Source organism: Phoca vitulina, unplaced genomic scaffold, assembly GCF_004348235.1.
Source record: "Phoca vitulina isolate PV1807 unplaced genomic scaffold, GSC_HSeal_1.0 scaffold4, whole genome shotgun sequence".
Taxonomy (NCBI): Eukaryota; Metazoa; Chordata; class Mammalia; order Carnivora; family Phocidae; genus Phoca; species Phoca vitulina.
The window spans coordinates 16,028,980-16,051,516 of NW_022589707.1; the positions used below are offsets into that span (position 1 = coordinate 16,028,980).

At 39.4% G+C, this 22,537-nt stretch overlaps 1 protein-coding gene across 9 annotated transcripts in view; it reads right to left on the minus strand.

The window, feature by feature from the left end:
• Positions 1 to 22,537, minus strand: part of AHCYL2 (adenosylhomocysteinase like 2) — a 162,426-nt gene that overhangs the window by 31,912 nt on the left and 107,977 nt on the right. For 3 of the 9 annotated variants that reach the window (XR_004299013.1, XM_032401594.1, XM_032401601.1), the window contains exons 2-4: positions 12,568 to 12,679; positions 4,063 to 4,206; positions 3,515 to 3,615 (exon numbers count right to left, since the gene is read on the minus strand). Coding sequence is in view for 8 of the 9 variants with exons in the window: in XM_032401594.1 (XP_032257485.1) it covers positions 3,515 to 3,615; positions 4,063 to 4,206; positions 12,568 to 12,679 (357 nt within the window). In the remaining variant the exon portion in view is untranslated. Of the gene's footprint in view, positions 1 to 3,514; positions 3,616 to 4,062; positions 4,207 to 12,567; positions 12,680 to 21,517; positions 21,600 to 21,788; positions 22,216 to 22,537 lie in introns of those variants that run through there. The other 6 variants (XM_032401596.1, XM_032401597.1, XM_032401595.1 and 3 more) reach the window with 4 other exon arrangements.

The following is a 22,537-nucleotide window of genomic DNA, read 5'->3' on the forward strand; positions in this document are numbered from 1 at the left end:
AGATTTTATTTACTTGAGAGAGAGTATGGGGGAATGGGGGAGAGAGAAGGAGGCTCCCTACTGAGCAGGGAGCCCAACTGGGGCTCAATCCCAGGACCCTGGGATCATGACCTAAGCCGAAGGCAGACACTTAACAACTGAGCCACCCAGGTGCCCCTAAAAATTATTTAAAAAAATTTATTCCACCGATTTGATCCTTACTTTTTTTTTTTTTAAGAGTTTTATTTATTTGGCAGAGAGCAGGAAAGAGAGTGAGAAAAAGCACAAGCAGGGGGAGCAGCAGAGGAAGAGAGAGAAGGAGACTCCCTGCTGAGCAGGGAGCCCAACATGGGGCTCGATTCCAGAACCCTGGGGATCATGACTTGAGCCAAAGGCAGACGCTTAACCGACTGAGCCACCCAGGTGCCCCCAGAACCTGACTTACTTTTTTTTTTTTTTTTTAAAGATTTTATTTATTTATTTGACAGAGACACAGCGAGAGAGGGAACACAAGCAGGGGGAGTGGGAGAGGGAGAAGCAGACTTCCCGCGGAGCAGGGAGCCCAATGTGGGGCTCGATCCCAGGACCCTGGGATCATGACCTGAGCTGAAGGCAGACGCTTAATGACTGAGCCACCCAGATGCCCAGTAGTTAACTCTGAGTACTGGTACTTTTCATGTTGTAAAACTTCTATTTTCTAATATTTCTATGCTAAATAAAAATTCTAATTATGTTCTAATAAAAAAAAAAACTTGCAAACAACTCCACTAATTTAGGCTAACCCCCTAAAGTAATTTGTCTAAGGCCACGTAGTAAGTTAATAGCAGAACTACTCATATGTCTTAATTTCCAGTCTATACTACCTTTCAATACTTGATCCCATTTTTTTCCCTCTCATTTTATTTTTCACCTTAAAGAATTTCTGAATTCCTATAGCTAGGATTCTTGAATTTGTCAAACAAAAGAGGGATACTGAGACTTACCTACAGAGCAATATAAATTAACTAGAAGAGAAAAGTGATTGGGGCCAAGAATATAACAACTGTTCAAAGATTTCTAAGTCAAGACTGCTGGCTGTTAGGGCTCAAGCAGGAGTGAAGGCAGGCAGGTAGGAGTGGAAGGAGGACAGAGCTTAGAAGCTGGTTTAACCTGACTTTCAATCATCACTGTTTAGAGAGAGTAACAAAGGAATCTGGTTATTAGAAGGAACTATGGAAACACGCCTAAAAAATATAAATAGATCCAAGTCAATTAGAAACATGGATGGGAAACCATTAACTATGATAGCTAGTTCTGGAACATGGGATTATAGGAGACTGCCTTTTATGCTAATGATTGTGGTAATGATTGAGTATTATAAAATGAATATGAACCACTTTTGTAATCAGAAAAAGAAAATCGAGATTAAAAACAAAGAAAATTCCTTTGTAATTATTTTTTTAAAGGAAAAAGAAAAAACGTGGGGGAGGAAACAACGAAATAATATTAAAATTGGTAAACTAATTTTGATTACTCCATTCAAGAGAAAATAAAAGGGAACTTGAAAGGTGGTAATGTTTGGTGAGCCAGGGGGTAAAAAAGAAACTAGATATAATTTAGCAACATGAGACAGTACAGAAGCACTTACTATTTTAAGCCACCACACTTAAGTCTCATGTCCCTGACTGGGGAAGCCCAAAAAAGATTCCAAGAGAGTTTCTGCCTCGATTCATTAGTCTGTAGCTCCAAAAAGAGACAGCTTTTCAATTTATTATATTAATTTGGGCAGTCGAGGTATTTTTTTCCCTTAGAGAACACGTAATCCGGAAGTCTCATGGTAAAGATGTTAACAGTAGCTGTCTGGGTCTTAAGGACTCTCTGCTGTACTTAATCAGGAATGTGGCCATATAAATAAGTGTTATGCTCCAGGAGATAATCTTCTGAAAGTTGATCTAACCATACAGATGACCTGAGTCTTATAAATCACGCAAAAGATTTCAGACCAATTCTCAATACATCAATTTCCTGTAGTGGTCTCATAATGGTTGTCAATTCAATATCTCTTACATCTTTGATGATGGCTCTGAGTCAGTGGTTCTCAACAGAGGAGCTCTGGAAAACTGCAGGGGCATTTTTGGTTGTCACAGCAATTGGGAGGGGAATGCTCTTGGCATTTAGTGATCAGGACCAAAGGTTTTGACATTTTGAAAGTACAGGACAGTCTCTTACAACAAAAGCCACGCCACATTTGGTACAGTTTTCAAATGTTCCAATGAAAGTTCACACGTGTGAGAAACTTATTTATAATGATCTAAGTTTAGAATCTTATTCTACTTTACACGTTAACAAAAAATATTTTTGTAGTTTTAATACAAAGTAATAATAACTTTTCCAGGAATGCAACATGTGTAAATTAATAGAAAACACATACTCTTTGTTGTTTAGAAATTTAAAAAGTTGTTTATAGTTTATTGTAATATGATTCAGAAAATCATATAATTTGGCAATGCACTCTGATGCTCTAGAACCAGTAACACATTTCTATCTACATTTGTGGCATTCTCATTCAACTAATGTTATGAGGAAGTACAAATACCTGAGTATTTCACTATGCTTGTGCCCAATCATTTACATATTGAAACACACATTATTTCATTATAAATTTCTTTTATTCTTCCTTCATATTTCAGTTAAGATTTTATATTAATTAAAAAAAATATGTACCGAGGTATGTTATATTTGAATTTCATTCTAAGATAATACGGGGCGTTGAAAAAATATTTTTTATGAAAAGGAGACACTGAATCTGATAGGGGTGAGAATCGCTATTCTAAATCAATCATGGTAACACCAGTCCTCTCACCAGGACTGGTGGGCCATGGGCATGTGACCCAGTTCAACAACACATGATGGAATATCCTGGAGGACTTCTGGGAAAGGTTTTCTTGCTCTTGGGGGAGAGGAAGAAATGATCCTTACTTTCCACATCAATTTGTGATGGCTCAAAGAGCTGTAATCATCTTGCTATGAACCTGAGGATGAAGTAAGCAACTGACAAGGCAGCTCCAAGAAAAATCACAGACAGATGAAATTAGAGCCCTGAGATCCCGCATCTGAAGTCCACCTTACCTCTGGACTCCTAGCTATGTAATATAATAAATTCCTTTATGTATGAGCCAGGTTGGATCAGGTTTTCTCTCACTTGCAGCTGAAAGCAGCCGAAGAGAGCTGCCTTATAGAAATGACACTGGAAGGGAAGATAAGGGGAAAGCAGTGCAGCACAGAGAAAGCATAAACTTGGGACTCAGATATATTGAAGTTCAAATCTGGATTCTATGATTTTACTAGCTATATAACCTTGGACAAACTACTTAAACACTCGGAGCCTCAGCTTCCTCATCTGTAAAATAGAAACAGGAATACCTGCTTTACCTGGCCATTAGGAGGATTAATGAACTAACACTTGCTCTTAACCTGCTGCTTAGCAGGTAGCAAGCACTCAATAGCTGGTGGCTATTATCGACTATTATTATGTGGAGAAGGAAAAAGGACTCACAGCAGTCTGAGCAGTGATGTGTGTGCAACCCACAATTTTGGCTCCAGCCAAAGGTTTTTCTCCTTGAGCTCTCTTCCTCAAAGCCATCAGTGCAGGCATTTCTGAAAAGGCACAATACATACACAGCACTATTAGAGAGGAGGGAATGAGCGAGAAAGAATAAACAGAAGAACTTATTCTCTTGAGAAAAGACTCTTCCCCTGATCAGGTTCTGTTAGATTGGGCTTCTCAAGGGATCAAGACATTGAACCTGATTTTTCATTCTAAGAGACTTTCAGAGGCAAATGTTCCAGAGTTCGGATGCCCTGTATCCCAGTCCTCCTTATCCACTCTCTTTCCCTTTTCCTGGTACAGGAGTTCCTTCTAGACCCACCAGAGTTCACTCCCTCCCTACAGTGTGTCCTAAGTTCAGATTTCTTTTGTAATAAGTATTCTGTAAAACCACACTTAAATTTCACCAGCTACTAGACCCCAGGACATAAAAAGGGATTAACATGGACAAAAAGACAGAGGCAACTGGAGAAGGAAAAAGTGCTGGCTTTTTTTACCTTGTTCAGCAATTTCAATTTCTCTTCGTCCAAACTCTGCCTGTTTGATGTTCTTGACACAGAAGTCACTGCTCCCCTTAGAGTTCTTTTGCTGCTTATCCCTGGGAGAGGTCTCATCATCAGAGCTATCTGTATAGGAAGCCGCTGAAATGACAGAATAAAAAACCCTCAGGGAAAAAAATGGCTTCCTCTAAAATACCAAACCATGGAGTGAACGGAGGCTTCTCTGGTCATCCACTACCACACAGACGTACACCTAAATGGTAGGCACCTAAAATGGCACCGTGGAGCTGGCTCAATCACCTCCTGTGGAAAGTGCTAGCCATAAGTCAGAAAGAGGAAGTGGAGAAAGGTTGCCAAAGATAATACGCCTGGATAGCATTAACTTGGAATCTAGGGCTAACGACCTTCAGAACATGAGAGCTCCTTGAATATGCAAAAAGAGAGAGGTTACACCATGGTAGCAATAGGTTAAAGTTCTTCATGCGAGATCATGGTCATTAACCTATGGGTTTCTCGGATCCAAGCTACCCTTCTTTGTCTGCTGCTTAGATGCCTGTTGTAATTTGTGTTTTAGTACAATCACTGAACAGATAAGACCTAGTGAACAAGAAGCCCATGGGAAAGTAATTAAGAACCACACAAAAAGTGTTTGTCTGACATAACAGAGCTTTCTTTTTAAGACTGGCTCTGATGAGGCTGAACTATGCCTGCAGACCCAATTAGATATTGACAATGAAGTATTCAGTGTGGGCTCTCCCGTCTTGCTGGCCTCAGTGGGTCTGGCAATAGGCATTTTAGGTTCCCAAAGAAGTGGATAAATCCTTCTTTGGTATACTAAAATGTTCTGATGATTAATCCATTTAGCAATATATGCTAGAAGGTGGAGGGTCTCAGATTTTGATTGTGGGTAACAGGCAACTTCTTCTACTCACACGTTTAGCTGAGGTCTTTTCAGTCTTCATACAATTCTGTAGTTGCTAATCATTTGCTGGATGATTTAATTTCCTTCCATGATTTATGTTTAAGTTTCGGAGGATAGTTTCTTCCTAAGTAGTCCTCAAGGTTTGTTGTGCGTTTTTTTGTTTTGTTTCTTGTTTGTTTGTTTTTGTATTTTTGAGGGGGAGGAGAAGTTGGGGGATATAAAGCTCTGTCTATAAGGCATTACATATCTCTCAATGGGATAAGAAGTACTTCCATCACTTTCAAGGGGAAAAGCTGCAAACATTCAGAGCTCCTAAGGTCTATGGTGCTCTGATCTACTTACATCCAGAGAATTAAGGCATTTCTGGGATTTCTTAGCAAAGGATCTATATCTGGGAGGGCTGTAAAAGGCAAGTCTGACCTTGCCCAGTTAATCGGGCATGGCACTACAAAATGTTTGGGCAGCAGGGGCCTGAGTGTCTCTCTTGGAGCTGGAAAACTGCCCTAGAGCAAAGTCCTAACACGAGGCAACAAGAATGAACACAGGCACCAAGGGAGGTGAGGGAATTAGTAAATCCCCAAAAGAACTTTTGTTCTTGAAAGGAACTAATCTGTATAAAAAGTCTGTGGTTCTCCCTCCTAGGGTGAGCAAGAGTTCAAAGTACCTTTGGCAACAGAGCCCAGAAACCGCTTCCCAGGCAGTCATCTATTTCACTAATCAATACTCAGAAATAGCTTATGTGTTGGAGGCTTAGGGGAACCATGCTTCTACCACCTGAGGGAAGAAAGATAATGGCCATCCCTAATCTTGATCATAATTTATAGCATAATTACTTCTGAAGAAAGTGTTTACATTCAGAATACCCCGAAATTTCAAATCCTTTCTTAGAGGCAGGATGATTTCTATGTTCTCCAATGGCCATTTAAATAGAGTGGTTATGTGTTCTGGAGTCAGACAGACTTTGAAATCTCAGTCTCTGTTTCTGGGTATATAAAAGGTGGTCCAGAACCTGATTAATAGAATTATTAATTTGTTCATGAATCCAGTCATTCAGACATTCAGTTGTTCATTCAATAAATTTTTATTTTGTGTCCACTGTATACCAGGCAGAGTGTTAAGTGCTGGGTATACAGAACAAATATGGATTGTCTTTATCTTCATGGAGTTTTCAGTCTAATAGGTAAGTCAGACAGGAAATAACTAATTACAAAATTAATTGGAGTTTTTCTTTTCCTATGGTTGTAATATGTGCTATGAAGCTGACTGTATAATAGGAAGACATAACTTTCAGAGTCAAGTTGTTGAGAAGATTAAATAAGATAATGTAAGTATAGTGCTTAGTGCAATGCTGGGTATAAAGTAATTAAGCACTCAATAAATGACACCTGATATTACTGTTGGCTTTTGCAAATATTTTTAATTCGATAGCAGATATAACATTTTTAAAGGTTCTTACTCAGCGTCAGGATTTTGAATGGGAAAGGAATGACATGCATACAATATTATTTAGCAGTTTCTTTTTTTTCTACCTCCGTCATCTACTAATCTAACCAAGCAGCAGGTGGCTGGTTGGCAATGATGAAAAAGGTTGAGACTGGAGTCCTAACTCTACCCAGAATAGCATTCCTCTCCTATGCCTCTCTAGCTTCTAAGGATGAGTCAGGGTAAAAAAACACACAAACAACAACAACAACAAAAATAACCCCCAAAATTTCCTCTTAGGAGAAGCACTCCAATTTTTGGCTTGAGTTGTTTTCTTCTCTCTCAAGAAGAAATTATTATACCACCTCCCTACTCTAAAAAAACTCCCCAAATACAGTATTTTACTTTTTTCATAGTAGTCAACTGGTTATAGTTCGTTCAATCAATGTTTTTATTTGAGCCACAATGGATTTGTTTTCAGAGTCCTTTGTGCAGACCTGTTAATCAGGTGAGAAACAAAAGTATCAGTTGTCTAGATTGTACTAATATGTGAATGCAAAATGGCTGACAGCCCCAGACCAATAGAGTGCTTTTTCTGCAAACACAGTGGAAAGATTATTCCTGAACTAGCATGACATTTGTTTTTTGAATTCACACTTATTTCTGTCACTATATTTAAAGTAGCACATTCATGGGGCGCCTGGGTGGCTCAGTTGTTAAGCGTCTGCCTTCGGCTCAGGTCATGATCCCAGGGTCCTGGGATCAAGCCCCGCATCGGGCTCCCTGCTCCACGGGAAGCCTGCTTCTCCCTCTCCCACTCCCCCCGCTTGTGTTCCCTCTCTCAATGTGTCTTTCTCTGTCAAATAAATAAAATCTTAAAAAAAAAAAAAAAAAATGTAGCACATTCATGAAAATATTTGAGATAGCATCAAAGGTTTTTTCCTAAGAAAATTTAGAGAAACCCAACACATATGTATACACATGCTTGCATAGTTTCTGAAATGTTTACAGTTGTCACACTCTGAAGCCCAGAGCTATAATTCAATTAAAAATGAACAACTGATAATCAAGGCAATAGCCAACTGAAGTACAGCCTGAGCTCTAGCTTTACCTCTAATTGGTTGTGACCAATTTTCAATTTATCCAACTGTAAAATAGGGAGTATAATGGATCCTCTCTCTCCCATGCTCTCTCTCTTTCCCCTAACTACCACCAGAAAAATCTCATGAATAAATGAGAGTACAAAAAAGGTTCAATTTCCAGTCAGAAAAGTAACATAAAGCACAATATAACTTTACCACGGGGTGTTCTCTTGTTTCATGATAACCCAGAATCAAAATATAACTCTTGAATCACTAATCCATAATCTATCCCATAGAACATGCATAGATATGTTCTATGGCTCAAGCTTAATTAAGCCTTACCTCCTAGCAGCTGTGATATTGTGGGTTATTGCTAGGAGAAGAAGCAGTCAGACTCCCGGTTGAATTAGTCCTATTAGACTATTTCAGTCAGATAATTCCTCTTAGGCCCAATCTATTCATTTGGCAATGGAAATAACAGTAGGAACCTGTGTGTCAATGTGCAGCAGATTTCATTGATGAATAATGCTCTAGAAATATGTGAAAAGCTATGTTAGCAATCAAAATACTAACAAACAAAACTTTGTTATTTGGAAAAATCTGAAAATACTTTATAAGTTTTATAAGAACCAATTATGAACTAAGGGACTTCAGCCTTCCTTTCTTATCTTTAACCAATTAACCACCGCAAAGACAGCTTTTTCAGAAATATATCACTGAGAATGATTTGAATTTGAAGAAGTCTCTTCATTTGTTTTTATGAGGTTCTGTGCTTAGGGAAAGAGTTTTTAGAAGTTTGTTTCTTATAAACAATTTCAGGAACAATGCAGGAATTTTAGGAATTAATGTAGCCCTTTTCAACCTGGATTGCAAAGTCCTAATGTCTTGAAGCATCCATAGAATATATCAATTAACTTCTCTCCTATCCATCTGGAAGGGTACTAGTTATGAACCATCCTTCGGAGAACTGAGAAAACAGCATCTCCAATTCTTTTCTGTGTTCTGTGATTCTGATGAGGAACCCTGGTTGAGAAAGGTTGGTAGAGGCTCCTAAATGAAAGGTGCTGAGCAAAACTTAGCACTAGTATCTTTAGGCAGGGAGAATAGGCCATAGACTACCCAAATCTCCAGGTAACTTCAGCAAAACAAACACTCTGGATAGGGAGGTACCTTTTTTTGAAATGTCATAAACATTCTTCTAGCTGTTCACATACAGTATATCAGAGACCTCAACAAGATATAAAGTATAGGGCTCTGGACACCTTTCACCAATATTTATTTATCAAGCACCTTTTATGTGTCAAGCATTTCTAAATGCTGGGAATATAACAGTACAAAACAAACAAATCTCTGTTCTCATGGATCTCTTATTCAAGTAAGGGGAGAAACAATAATAAATTAGTAAAATACATAGTATGTTGTATGATGATAAGCGCCATGGAGAAAAATAAAGGAGGAAACTTTGATAGGGAATGTTGGGTAGGGTATTCGTACAATTTTGAGAATAGCCAGGATAGGCCTCAATTGAGAATGTAATCTTTAGTTAAGAACTGAAGGAGTAGGATACCCAGCTAGGGTATCTCAGAGCACTCCAGGCAAAGGAAATAGCAAATGCAAAGAACTTAAAGCAGGAGAGTGCCTGGCATGTTTTGAAATAACAAAACAGCAGTAAGAAGCCTAGTATGGCTGGAGTGAAATGTTTAGCTGGAAGGGAAGGAAAGTTTGGGAACGTAGCAATGTGATTAGAAATGTAATGGGATGGTATAGGGCTGTGTAGGCCATTGTAAGAACTTTAGCCTTTGGGGCGCCTGGGTGGCTCAGTCGTTAAGAGTCTGCCTTCAGCTCAGGTCATGATCCCAGGGTCCTGGGATCGAGTCCCGCATCGGGCTCCCTGCTCGGCGGGAAGCCTGCTTCTCCCTCTCCCACTCCCCCTGCTTGTGTTCCCTCTCTCTCTATCTCTCTCTCTGTCAAATAAATAAATAAAATCTTTAAAAAAAAAAAAAAAAAGAACTTTAGCCTTTATTCCAAGTGAGATTGGGAAGCATTGGAGGGTTTGGAGGGGAGAACTGATACGACCTGACTTATTTCAAGAGAATGAATCTGGCTGTAGTGCTGTGAATAAACTGAAGAGGGGCAAGCTTTGAACTCACGAGCTCAGTTTTTAAGACATGGGAGATGCCTATAAAACATCCAAGTGAAAGGACTGAGCAGGCAGTTGGATATATGTATCTAGTGTGTAGGGGAGAGATTTGAGGTGGAGATAAAAGCTGAGACTCAAATGTCAATACATAGTATTTAAAACTATGAGGCTGCATGCACTCATGTGCGGAGAGTATAAACAGAGAGGAGAACCAAGGATCAGTCTTGGGGCTCTCCAATGCTACTTTCTGTAGTCACTTAAATGATAATGTATGCTGAAAATGGGTTCCAAGTTTTTATTGACGTGCATCTGCATATCTATCTTCCTGTATTTAGAAAGCTGTAAGTCAATTCCATATTCCTGGCTTTTCATTTGATAGATATGGAGCATTTTCTGTATCACCTCATGTTAACTTTTCATTGTGAACATTGTGAACTTCTCATTGCAACTCTCTTATGAACATCACAGGCTGCAAGAGTTTTCCAAGATCACACAAACAAATCACACATGGATCAAAGCCTAGAAAGTAGGTCTCTCCTAACTCCCACTCCAGGGCTTGCCCATTGTTCATGTGAAAAAAACAAAAACAAAAACAAAACGAGGTAACGGTGTATATGAAACAGCTTCAAAAGAAGCAAACATCAGGGCGCCTGGGTGGCTCAGTCAGTTAAGCGTCCGGCTCTTGATTTCAGCTCAGGTCATGATCTCGGGGTCATAGGGATCGGGCTCTGTGCTCAGCGGGGAGTCTGCTCGAGATTCTCTCTCCCTCTTCCTCTGCCCCCCCTTCCCCCCCACTCTCTTTCTCTCTCTTTCTAAAATAAATAAATCTAAAAAAAAAAAGAAGCAAACATCATCTTAGGTTTCATTTTAAAAGCACTGAGTTTATGGAAATAATACTTCCTATAGATTATTTCAGACCATAAATGGAATATTACAGCTATAGACATATTTTTATTTTTTTTATTTTTTATTTTTTTATTTTTTTTAAAGATTTTATTTATTTATCTGACAGATAGAGAGACAGCGAGAGAGGGAACACAAGCAGGAGGAGTGGGAGAGGGAGAAGCAGGCTTCCCGCTGAGTAGGGAGCTCGATGCGGGGCTCGATCCCAGGACCCTGGGATCATGACCTGAGCCGAAGGCAGACGCTTAACGACTGAGCCACCCAGGTGCCCCATATAGACATATTTTTAAAAGGACACCTAATCTGGAATTTATCCAGATGAGGATAACCAGGACAGTGGGATGCCCTGAAAATGGTGATTTTTTAATTTCTATGTAAAATCATTAAATTCCAGGGATTATATGAGAGCTTATCACAGCTAAATAATTAGATAAAGCAAGAATCACCCTATCATCTAGAATGCTCCCAAAGAAACCAGATGGCCATTTGTCAGGGATGCCAGCAAGGTAATTCTAGCATCCAGTGGGAAGCCGAATAATTGATCTTAAGTTATTTTCTATTTCCAGAATGGTTTGACTCCATGCTCTTGAACGATATATCCTTAAATGGATATAGAAGGTAGACAACTTTTTACTATAAAAATGGCAACTTCAGATAGCTCAACCTAAAAGGTCCAAGTTTTCCAGGGTGACATCAGTCAATATCACTCACCAATGAACTACAGTAAGCAAATATGTGTTCACTTAGAAACAAGGGCATCAGTCACACTTTCTAGGTAAATAAATATTTTATAAGTACCCTCCTGACAATATCAGGGTTCAGTAGGAAGGCAGGCATTGGTTTTCTCTGCAGGGACACAACTGGAAATGTAGATCTAGTGTGAAGGGAGAAGACTGAGCTGGCGTTAAAACTTAGTATAGCTACTGTTTAGTATCAATCTTTAAATAATATGTACAAACTCACAGTCTAAAATGTTACACACCATTTTATAATTCACATTTTCACAATTATTATGGCTTCAGAGTTATATTAATTGGTTCATGAATTCTCAACACTGGTTATTTCAGCAGAATAAGATAGGTACACAATTTTTACACATATCTTTACACAAAATCCATAGGGATTTACATCATTCTGTTATGGGGGTAAGGGAGAGTAAAAAGAGAAATGTAACAAGTATAAATAATAATCCACCCAACCTAAAAGTTATAGCTTCCCAAACAAGCTTTCTACAGCTTTATATAACAAATACTACTTCCCTATTTGTGTGAAGAACAAACAAAATTTCAGGTCACGATGAAAAATTTCTGAAGAATATTACTATTTATAATGTGAAGAGATAACTAGGGCAAACATTCAGCTTCCTATTATATTCCAACATAAGGGCAAAATAAAATAGCTCCATATTAGATCAGATACATAGTAGGCATTGCTGCACAAATGGCCAGTGCCTTTAAGGGGTCCTATGTGGTAATAGCTCATCTGGCATTAAATGATAGCTCCAGAGCCCATGTATTTGAATTAATGACACTATAAAGGAAGGAAGGAGTGACAAGCAATACAATGTCACAGCTTAGAAGAGAAAGCAAAGGGCTGACTGGAACTAGGATCCACTTGGATGTTTCCATTATTTCTTGATGCAATTAAGGTTTCCCTATTAATCTGCAAGTTCTGAATGGAGGAATGGGGAACTCCTCTTTTATTTTCAAAGAATGGAAAACAACGTAAGTCTTTATACACGCTGTTCAATGAACATCATCAATAAGTTACATATGCCCACCCTCTGAATAAATCAGAAATCAGGTTTGTTAATCACCCTCTTCTGCCTTTATTGGAAGAAGAGATCTGTTAGGCTCTACTCCGAATCCTCAAGGAATCCAAAGATTCCATCTAGAATTTTGGTCTAAATTTTGACTGAGAATCAAAGTGTCTGTTTCAAAGCACAGGTTTGATGGTGCTTAAATAGACAGGAGGGTCCACTGATCACACTTAATTAGCATCCACAGGAGGGTCCATAGCGGCTCAGTACTCACCTGAGCTGTAGCTGTCAGTAGATGACTGAGAAATGGAACGAGACAGAGAGCGACGTCCAATTTTGGTGGGACGTTTGTTGAATTCTTGCTTCTGGTCAGCAAATTGGATCTGCTAAGAAAAAGAACTCTAGTTATATAAAGGGAAACAACCTTCATTTTGTGACAGCAGCAGAAGGCTTGCATTATAGGATCTTAACCTTCCTTTGCAGTTGATCTAATTGTACCAACCCATATTTGGAATGTTAAGACTTTTTGGAGAGAATGATTTTTCATTCTTTACACATTATATTTCTATCAAATTTAAATCCTTAATCAACTCTATGGCTATATAACTTTTACAATAGAATTGTGACAAAGAAAGGAGAACGGGATGTTCTGGTTAAAATGAATTTTTAGAGGGCGCCTGGGTGGCTCAGTTGGTTGAGGGACTGCCTTCGGCTCGGGTCATGATCCTGGAGTCCCGGGATCGAGTCCCACATTGGGCTCCCTGCTCAGCGGGGAGTCTGCTTCTCCCTCTGACCCTCCCCACTCTGATGTGCTCTCTCTCTCTCTCTCTTTCATTCTCTCTCTTTCAAATAAATAAATAAAATCTTTTAAAAAAAATGAACTTTTAGAAAGTTGAGTCATATTCCTTTCTATGGTTTTGCTGAAAATTAAAGCTGGAAAGAATCTTTGGAACTATTTATTCTAATATTCACATATCTAGATGAGAAAACTGCAAAGTACAGAAAGGTAAAGTGACTTGTCTTCAGATTTTAAAATTCTCAGGAAATGGGACTGTTATAATGAAAAAAAAAAAAGGCTTTCCACTCAGAACTTTCTGAAACTGCATTCAAATCCTATGCCACTCATTAGCTATGTGATGTTGGTCGAGTTGCCCTTGTGATCCTCACTTTCTCATAAATACAGCAAAGATAAAAGTATTTACCTCACAAGTTTTAGGGTTAGATGAAACAATACATGTAAACTGTGAAACATAGCGTAGATTCAATAAATCCACTCCCGACTCCCACTCCTACAGTTCACTGTTCTTATAGTAAACATTAACTTATTATTTTTAATGTGTGGTATCATAAAACACCTAAAAATCACAAGACTGATCATCTGTTAACTATAACATAACAGATGTAGAAGGAGTAGATAGAGGACTGGACTATGTATAGACAGCAATACTATGGAGGTTGAATTTTGGACCAGTATCTGACAATTTTCTTATAATTTTATCCCTTTCTCCTACTGTTGGAGGTTCCAGCATTTTACAAATCAGAGGTCATATAATTTATTCAACAAATGACATTTTTTTCTTTCTCTCTAGTTGAATGTTTGTATAATTGCTTCGATTATTCTGGATCCCAGGTGGCATGGAGGCAGGAAAGATCAAAGATCTGACAACTACCCTTCATGATAAAAAGATGGTTCCTTGGTGGGCAGAACACACACAGCCTACCAGAATGAAAGCAGCAACTGACGGCAGTCAGAGGCAACTACTGAGTCATTTGAATATTGAGACGAGGAGACTAATGCCAAACTGCATCAGCTTAGCATGCCTTTTAGGGGAATTCATAGCATTTTCATAGCTATAACAACAAATGAAGCCTGTGTTAGTACCTTAGAGTTTGTAAATTGTTTTCAGTAATAGGAAAATTCATTGGATCAGAAGCTCTTTGCAAAGTGAAAACTTGGCAAAATTGACTATTTTGCTAAAGTAGCAATTTATTTCAAAAAGATCCAGTGCTCTTTCTATGCACTCCCATGGGATATACATGAACTTCCATGTACTTCTAGCACAGCACTTACCACACTGAATAGAAGTATCTACCTGTATCCTTCATAAAGGCAGGACCTGTGCAACTTATTCACCCTTATATCCTCAGGCACAAATGCCTGACCCGCCGTAGGCAATGACATGCTGAAACAATGAATCTGAAGTAGCCTATTCTAGCTTCACTGTCTGTACTTGGTTGAATATTAAGGAAATATGGTCAGCATAAGCCAAATCTAAAGCTAAAAGAATTTTCAGGGCAAAAAAAGCTGAGCAGGGGAAGGTGGGTGAGAAGATGGGGAGGGGAATAGCAGTCAAGCTGAAAACTCTGGCTTCCATTTCACCATCCTTGTTCAAGACAATGTTTTTTTTTTTTTCCCCTAGAGGCCCATCTAGGAAAAGGAGTAGTAATTGACTTTCCAAAGACCAGGATGAGTCACTAACTTCAGCAGTGCCTCCTTTGAAAAAAAAAGTAATAGATAAACCCTGCCTCAGATATGCAGCACCCCCCCTCCCACCCACACACCACTAGAGGGGGCCAGCCACTCTGCTTCTCTAGATGTGTAGGATCAGGAGTGGGTGGGTGCACATCACTTCACCCCAATCACACTAAACCGTGTAGCTATCTGGCTGCTCATCTTCTCAACCCAGTTTCCCTAAACTGAGCTCTCTTTTCTCTAGTTTTCTCCATTTACAGTAATTCCTCCCGCCAAGTCTTGGCACTAAAGAAGACTAGGCTATGCTGGCTTTTTCTACTCAGAAACATAGGGTTCTAAGTCTTGTTTACTCATTAGACACTGACCTCAAATTTAAGATAGAAGAATATTAGAAAGAGACTAACTATTTATATAGAATTAGTTACATACACTTTTCCCAAGAAATAAATATTTATCTTTTACTGACCAGAACACCTGGCTTAAGTAAGTCACCTCTATACCCAATTCTCAATTCTCCTTAAACGCATTACATTCTTCACCCCGTGATACAGTCATCTACCCACCCCAGGTGGGGTACTCTGGTACATTCTACCCCTATCTTTTCCACCTTGTATGAAATCAAAGTCCTTTAAGGTAACCCTCCTTTACCATTTCAGAGAGAACTGCCCAATTCCAACAGGCAAGGGAGGGAAAGAGACTGTTAGGAGAGGGGCAGCTCACCTTATGCCAGAAGCAGGGACGAAAGCAGCAAAGGAGGGAAAAAAGCAGCGGGCCTATTACAATAATGGCTATCGCGGCAGCAAGCCTGGTTAAATAAGAGCTTAGCCTCACCTGGGCTTTAATCCCAGAGTTGCCATTGACAATGTATTTCTTCTTGCTGCCCAGCATAGTGACATTACCAGCCCTACAGCCACCTCTCCGGTCCAGGGACCCTTGTGGCTAGGCCTTTAAACTTTCCTCATCAGCAATTCTGTTGGCTCTGGTTCCAGCTAGCTTTTTTGGGGGGCATGGGGGGAGGGCTGCCCTTCCCTGGAATCCCTGAAGCAGCTCCAACAACCCCTCCAGCAGTAGAGCCCAATTTAATAAGGCATTTCTGTTAGTGGCTCATCAACCATTCCTAATTCTGGTAGCTGTTTTGCTTTTATTATTTTTTTTTCCTAAACACCTAATTACACGGATCCTCTGACCTCTAAACCCTAACAAGTCCCTTGACAAGGCCCAACTTGCATGCGCATAACAATAGCTTATTTATATAACCCGTGCACTTTTTTGCCTGCTATAATTAACTTGCTAATTAGGTTCTTTTTTAACCTTACCTCCTCCTTTTCCATGTCAGATGATTTTAGTTAACCTAGTCTCATTAGAAAAAAATTAACTACAGAGTCACTAAAACAATGAGGGAATTTATTAAGAAGGTAAAAAAATGGTGCCAAATGCTGAGGCAGCCTGTGTTCTTGGGTTCATCAGGCTGAGGACACTGGTTTTAGCTTTGTCACCAAGGAAATCAACATTCTCAGCCTGTTGCTTTAAATTGTGCATCTTTTACATAGGTTTTGACATATCGTTCCTAGTCCCATCTCAAGATTGTTGCTGATTAGGTGGTGAGTGTTTTTTTCCAAAGTTTTTAAAAACCTGTGTGTTTCGTGGGAAGTGTGACTACAAAGGAGAACTTCCTATTTCCTCAGAGTCCCCAGAATCACAATGACCTTGTTATATATCAGATAAAGGGTCAAATGAAAGGTCAAAGAATCACATTATTTATTTGTTGATTTCTGGAAGGGACCCAGTGAATAGGAAAGCTACATTTGACCGTATGTTACAGAGACAGGGGTGGGAATGTGATTTGAATTCTTCCTTTAAAAAAGAGAGACTGCTTGTTGAGCACAAGAAAGAACATAAAATGGTAGATTTTTTTTTTTAGGATAATCTTTATTTTGAGAGAAAAGATCTCTGGAAGAATGGAATAAAGGGAGGAGGGCTAATATTTATTAAGTTCCTACTGTGCATGCATAGCCCTGCATATATGTTACTTCTATTAATCAGTACAAGAATCTTACAAAGTAGACATCATTATCCCCATCTGACAAATTAGGGAAGGGCAGCCCTGAGAGAACAAATTATTTGCTGGAGGTCTCACAGCAAGTCAGTGATGGGACTGCAACAGGAGCCTGTGTTTATGACAGAGCTAAAGTTCCTTCTACTACACCACACCTTATATTAATCAGAAGATGAAAAAGTCCCCTGGTCCTAATCCTAGGTACACTAGCCCCATCCCATTCCTCTTAATTTATCCTTAAACTTATATGATTTAAAATTACACTTTAAAAAATAATAATAAAATCAAATTACGCTTTAAATTTACTTTTTTATCAGATGGGATCTCAGAAATGATATCAGCCCAAATGATCTTGAGGCTCTGATCAAACAATTCTGAAATGGCTACTCATAGAATTTGAAATCTTACAGCTCTTTTTATTTATTTATTCATTCATTCATTCATTCATTTATTCATTTATTTGACAGAGAGAGAGTGAGAGAGAGAGAGAGAGCACAAGCAGGGGGAACAGCAGGGAGAGGGAGAAGCAGGCTCTCCCGTGAGCAAGGAGCCCCACGCTGGGCTCAATCCCAGGACCCTGGGATCATGACCTGAGCTGAAGGCAGACACTTAACCATCTGAGCCACCCAGGTGCCCCTCTAACAGCTCTTTAATTGGCAACTTTGCCCCATGTCACTACCAAAAATTAAAACAGAAATTAACTGAACTCAAATATGATTCACTATCACCCATGACAATCCTGATCTCTTACTCATAATTTCACAAAATAAGACAGATCAGTCTCTTTCTGCTTGCAGAGTGAATCACTAAACTTCTGCTCTTCCTAGTACACTCTCAGCTGGTTCTGGATTTTCCTCACTCAGGTGAAAGGGAACTTGTTGGTCCAAGGCTTAACTGACTAGACCCGAGCCTGACGGAGCTGCAGATCTATACCAAATCCAACTAGAAGACATTTAAGGACACTATTACTGACAGGAAAAGCCTTACTACTTAACAAGTTTATCTAACAAAGTAGTTCTCAAACTTTAGGTGCACACCAAAAGCATCCACAGGGCTTATTAAAAGGCACTGTTAAGCCCCATCCCCAGAGTTTCTGATTTAGTAAATCTGGGTGGGGCTGAAGATTTTGCCTTTTCAACAAGCTCCCAGGTGATTTAATGCTGCTGGTCTGGGGACTCTGCTTCAGAGAAACACTGCTCTAACACTTACTCCAAGCATAAATAAAGCAGCCCTAATGCTCTTGACTCTCTCCTGAGCCAACCATTTTATCCTATCTGTGACTACAACCATGGAGGCATATTTATAGGCAGAAAAGGTTATTTGAAAGGTCAGAGAATAGAATGAGGTGATCATTTCTTTATACCCAACACAGGATATAAAGAGAACTGGGTCTAAATCTGATTTTCACAATTGAAGGCTGTTAAGAACAGATGGTTAATACATTAAGAAAAACAGGACTCTTGGGGAGGACAGAAGATCTATTTACCCTAAAGAGGATCAGGCCAAGAGAAAACAATTCCTTTTCAAGCACATAAAGTTGTACTACAAAGGATGATCACCAGTGGTTTTTTCTCTCTCTCTCTCCATTTCTTAACATTTCAGCACTTAACACTGGTAATCCTCATTTATAAAATGGGAACGATAATAGCTCCTTTGCCTATCTCAAATGTGCACTGAGAAAATTTAAAAAATGATGTACATAAGAGGGTTTTGGCAACTACGTAATGATACATAAGTATAAAATACTAACATTTCTATTCTTTTAGGTCAAAAGTTCTTCACCTAGAGTCCATGGATGTCCAGATCCACCCCCAACATAGAATACAAAATTCTGTGTATGTGTATATTTTCCTGGGTAGAGGGCCCATAGTTTTCACCAGTTTCTCAAATGGGTCTTTCCTTTTAAATGTCAATCCAGACCCAGAGTTATAGTCAAGCTACCTCTACCACCATTTACCAGATACCTTAAAGATTTTTCTTTTACTTCCAAGTAGGCATGGTTCAAGCATTCTTAGACACATCTCTCTTCCAAGCTAAATGAGTTGCCTGAACAGATTCTTCACCTATAAAAGAGATTATTTCTAGCCAAAAGAAAATTGGGTAACCAGCTGGCTGGGTACTCAGGAAAGTCAATCAGAGTTCCTATGGAAAAGTACCAAGTACTACAGACAGCTTGGATGGGAGGAGGAAACATCAAAATGTAAAAACTTTAAAAAGAGGTTACTGCTGATCTCCATGCACATAAGAGGAGGTATTTCACCTACCAGTAGAGACTAAAGATTTCTCAAGGGAAGTAAAAACATTAATAAGGAGAGTCTTTAAAAGGATATGTTCCCCAATCTTTTAGCTATAAAATTTCTGAACAAGGCTAAAAAATCCTTCACATGAAAACAGCTAAGGAGCAGAGGCTCCAGAAGTTTTCCAGTGACTGATGGAATGTTAACTTGAAGGTCTACCTTATCAATTCTCAAGATGGGGAGTCTTCAAACTTTGTCCTGGCTTATTTCCCTGCTGGGAATCAGAGATGTGAGTAGTCAGCTGCTATATGTGGTCTGAGTTCTGTTCTCTAAGGAGCATGCAAGTCCCTTATTGCTGTTGATCATTAACGAAGAAAGACATGTTATAATGCACCTCCTCTGCTAAATTTTCCTCTTGAAAGAAGGTTTGAGAGCCTTGTAATGTTTCCTTTGGAGGCAAGGATGGTCTCAGTGGAAATTTAATTACATTAATGTATAAACTGGAACATGAGTCAGACATTTGGTTAAAACCTTCTTAAATTGAAATTTTGACCCCCAACATAGGAGATGGCTCCAGGGTTTTCTCTTGGGGTTTAAAAGGCACTCTAATATTTCATAGGTAAAGTCTATAGGCAATATACACTAGAGGGTCCTTGATGGCTCACTTTGCTGGGTAAGTGGATATCAGTAGAAGCCTAATGAAGCACTTCTAGGCCAGGTCAGAAATTAATGACTTATGTGGTATCTGAAAGAAAGCCTCAAGAGGTTAATCTTTGGCAAGGAAAAGATAGATGAAGAAACTGAGTTAATGAAGACAAGCTCCACCCTACTCTTTCTTGCTGTTGTTAAAAAATTTTTGCTGATCAAAAGTATTTTCCTGGTTTTTGAGAGAGAAGGGCAAAGAAATCTCTAAGTGAGAATGCCATATTCAAAACAAAGCAGAGTTGTGCTTTACCAAAGAATGTTTTCTAAAAGTTGGGAAGTCCTAGAGCATATCCCTTAAGCAAGTCACTAACTCCTGTAGGACAGTTTTCTTGTTCCCATAAATAAAAAGAAGTAGTAAAGGTTCAGTAGGAGCTCCTCTGGAGAGCACATGCTGCAGATAAAACAGTGAGGACTGTTACGAGAGTAAGAGTTACCATAAAACTTTTATGGATTCTGAGTTGACTCACTAATGTTCTGTGGAATTCTTCTGTAATATTCCTTTATCAATGTACCAAAGTTTAGAAAAAAAAAAAAAGAAATACCAAAGTTTACTATCTTAATGTGGTCCCTCCCCTAAGAAAACCAAAATTCTTGCTCCCCATTCTTATGTATTAGTGAGTGGCTGGAGATTCAAAAACAAACTTACAATCCAACGAGAATTATTATGTGAATCCTTTCTAACAATTTTAAAACACTACATTATTTGAAATAAGCCTATGAATGGCTAGGAGTTCTTTACATCAAACATTTTAAAACTGAGCACAAGGTTCTGAAACAAGAACAACAGCAATAACCCCAACAGAAATAATAAACAATAGTTGTGACAGTGAGAGTTGAAATGTGGGCTCTTCAGTTGGGCCTTTGTCAGGCCTACTATATACTCAATCTTGGTATAGATGATTATTTAAGTCCATAATTCCATAAACACTGAAAAGAACTTGGAATATGCTGTATATAATAGTCTAACCAGTTTTCCTAGGGAAACATACATATATACATATATATAAAAACATAAGGCTGGTATAGACTGTAAGAAATCAGGCTAAACCTAGAAGAGACCAGACAGGAACATGAGGATAGTTGCTGTTTTTAAATCAGAAGTTGAAACTGGATCTAAAATACTAGGTTTTAAGTACTAGTTCTTATCAACAAACAAGTCCTTATATTTAAATTATATTAAAAATATCTATCAGGCAAATATGACATTTTGAAGAACAGTACCAAGAGAGCTATACTTCCTGCCCCTTAGAAATAATACATATAAAGCATATTTGGGGAAATGTTTTGACTGGAGGGAAAAAATGGGCAGGTAGGCAAGAAATATCTTAAATCTTTTCAGAGACTTGAGAGACCACCATTTCCATAAGTTCTGTTTCCCTCCCCCACCACTATTCTTTTTCTTTACCCCCATGAGAAATAAACTAAGCATCAGCTTGCAAAGAGAGTGCGAAGCAATTACAGAATACGATCCATGAGGTAGACCAGCAGCAGTAGGGAACTCCAGCCCAGCACAGACAACCAGGCAATACGCCGACTCTGGCCAGGCAGCTCTCAGACCTTCCTCAGCTTCACTTGCAATTAAGAAACAGGGGTGATCCAGGACACAGGAACTCATCAGAAATTAGAGGAATAACTGTTCTCCCAACCACAGATCTTGGTAGGGACTTGTCCCAGGTGATCCCTGTCACCTGTCAGAAATGGTTGCCTCATTACCAAGAAACAGAAGGAAAAGCAAAGTGACCAAAGCACTCACCATCCACTCAGGCACGTGAAAAGCTGAGGTGCCTTCATTACCGTCCCACTTCTCCATAGTGCAGGCTTGGGTAATATATATCCTGAAGCAAAAGGGAAAGCTGGTTTGGAAATGCCAGGGTTTTTTCAGTGCCCCAAAGCAGAACCAAACCTAGTGATTCAGAAATTTACAATATCTAGCAGAAGCTGCATCCCCTTTCACAGAGGCTTTCTATTCAAATTAAGGTCATTAGTCAACTGCCTGACAAGTCCCTTACTGGCCCGCTTCAAACCTTCTGCTTTTGATTCAAAATCGGAGCTGATGCAAGGTTCTGTACCCAGGCACTGAACTTCCCACAGGACACTCACTGCTTAATGCTACCCAAACACGCAACCCCTGCCTCCCCAGTGGGGACTTTCTGCCACAACAGTCAGGCTTCCTCTCTTTCCCGGTGTGTAAGGCAGTTGTTAATTTTCTCCCGCCCCTCAGGACACGTCACTGGAGGTACTGATACCAAGATCAATAAGGATCGAGGTCAAGAAGGCACTCCCATTTCTCAAGAGTTGCTTGATTTGGATCTGCACAGTAAACAGGCGTTTCCTTGAAATCAAGAGTTCCTTATGGCTTTCAAGTTTAAACAGCTATGCAGAACTTCCCCATCTGCTCACACTAGGGGTCTGGCACCAAACGCAGGCATATCTCAAGTTAAATTCTTATTGCAAGGGAGATTTGATTCTGATGGTGCCAGGGAAGATCTCTTGCAAAATCAGAAATTAGAAGCTCTAAAGAAAGTTCTGGGACCACAACTCCCTCTGCTGGCTCCCTGTGCTATATACATGAAGGTCCAAGAGCCTTCAGGGGCAGAAACATAGGTGCCAATTGTAAACGAGCTGCATCCCTGAGGCTAGTCAGGAGCTAACAGTGTAGGTTTAGAGGAAGCCAAGGTTTCCAATCAAGACTAGTGCTGCCTCCAAGTCCCTCTCCAGAGCGGGTTTTTACTCACCAGTCTAGTTTTGGGAAAAGACGAGATGCCAACACAGT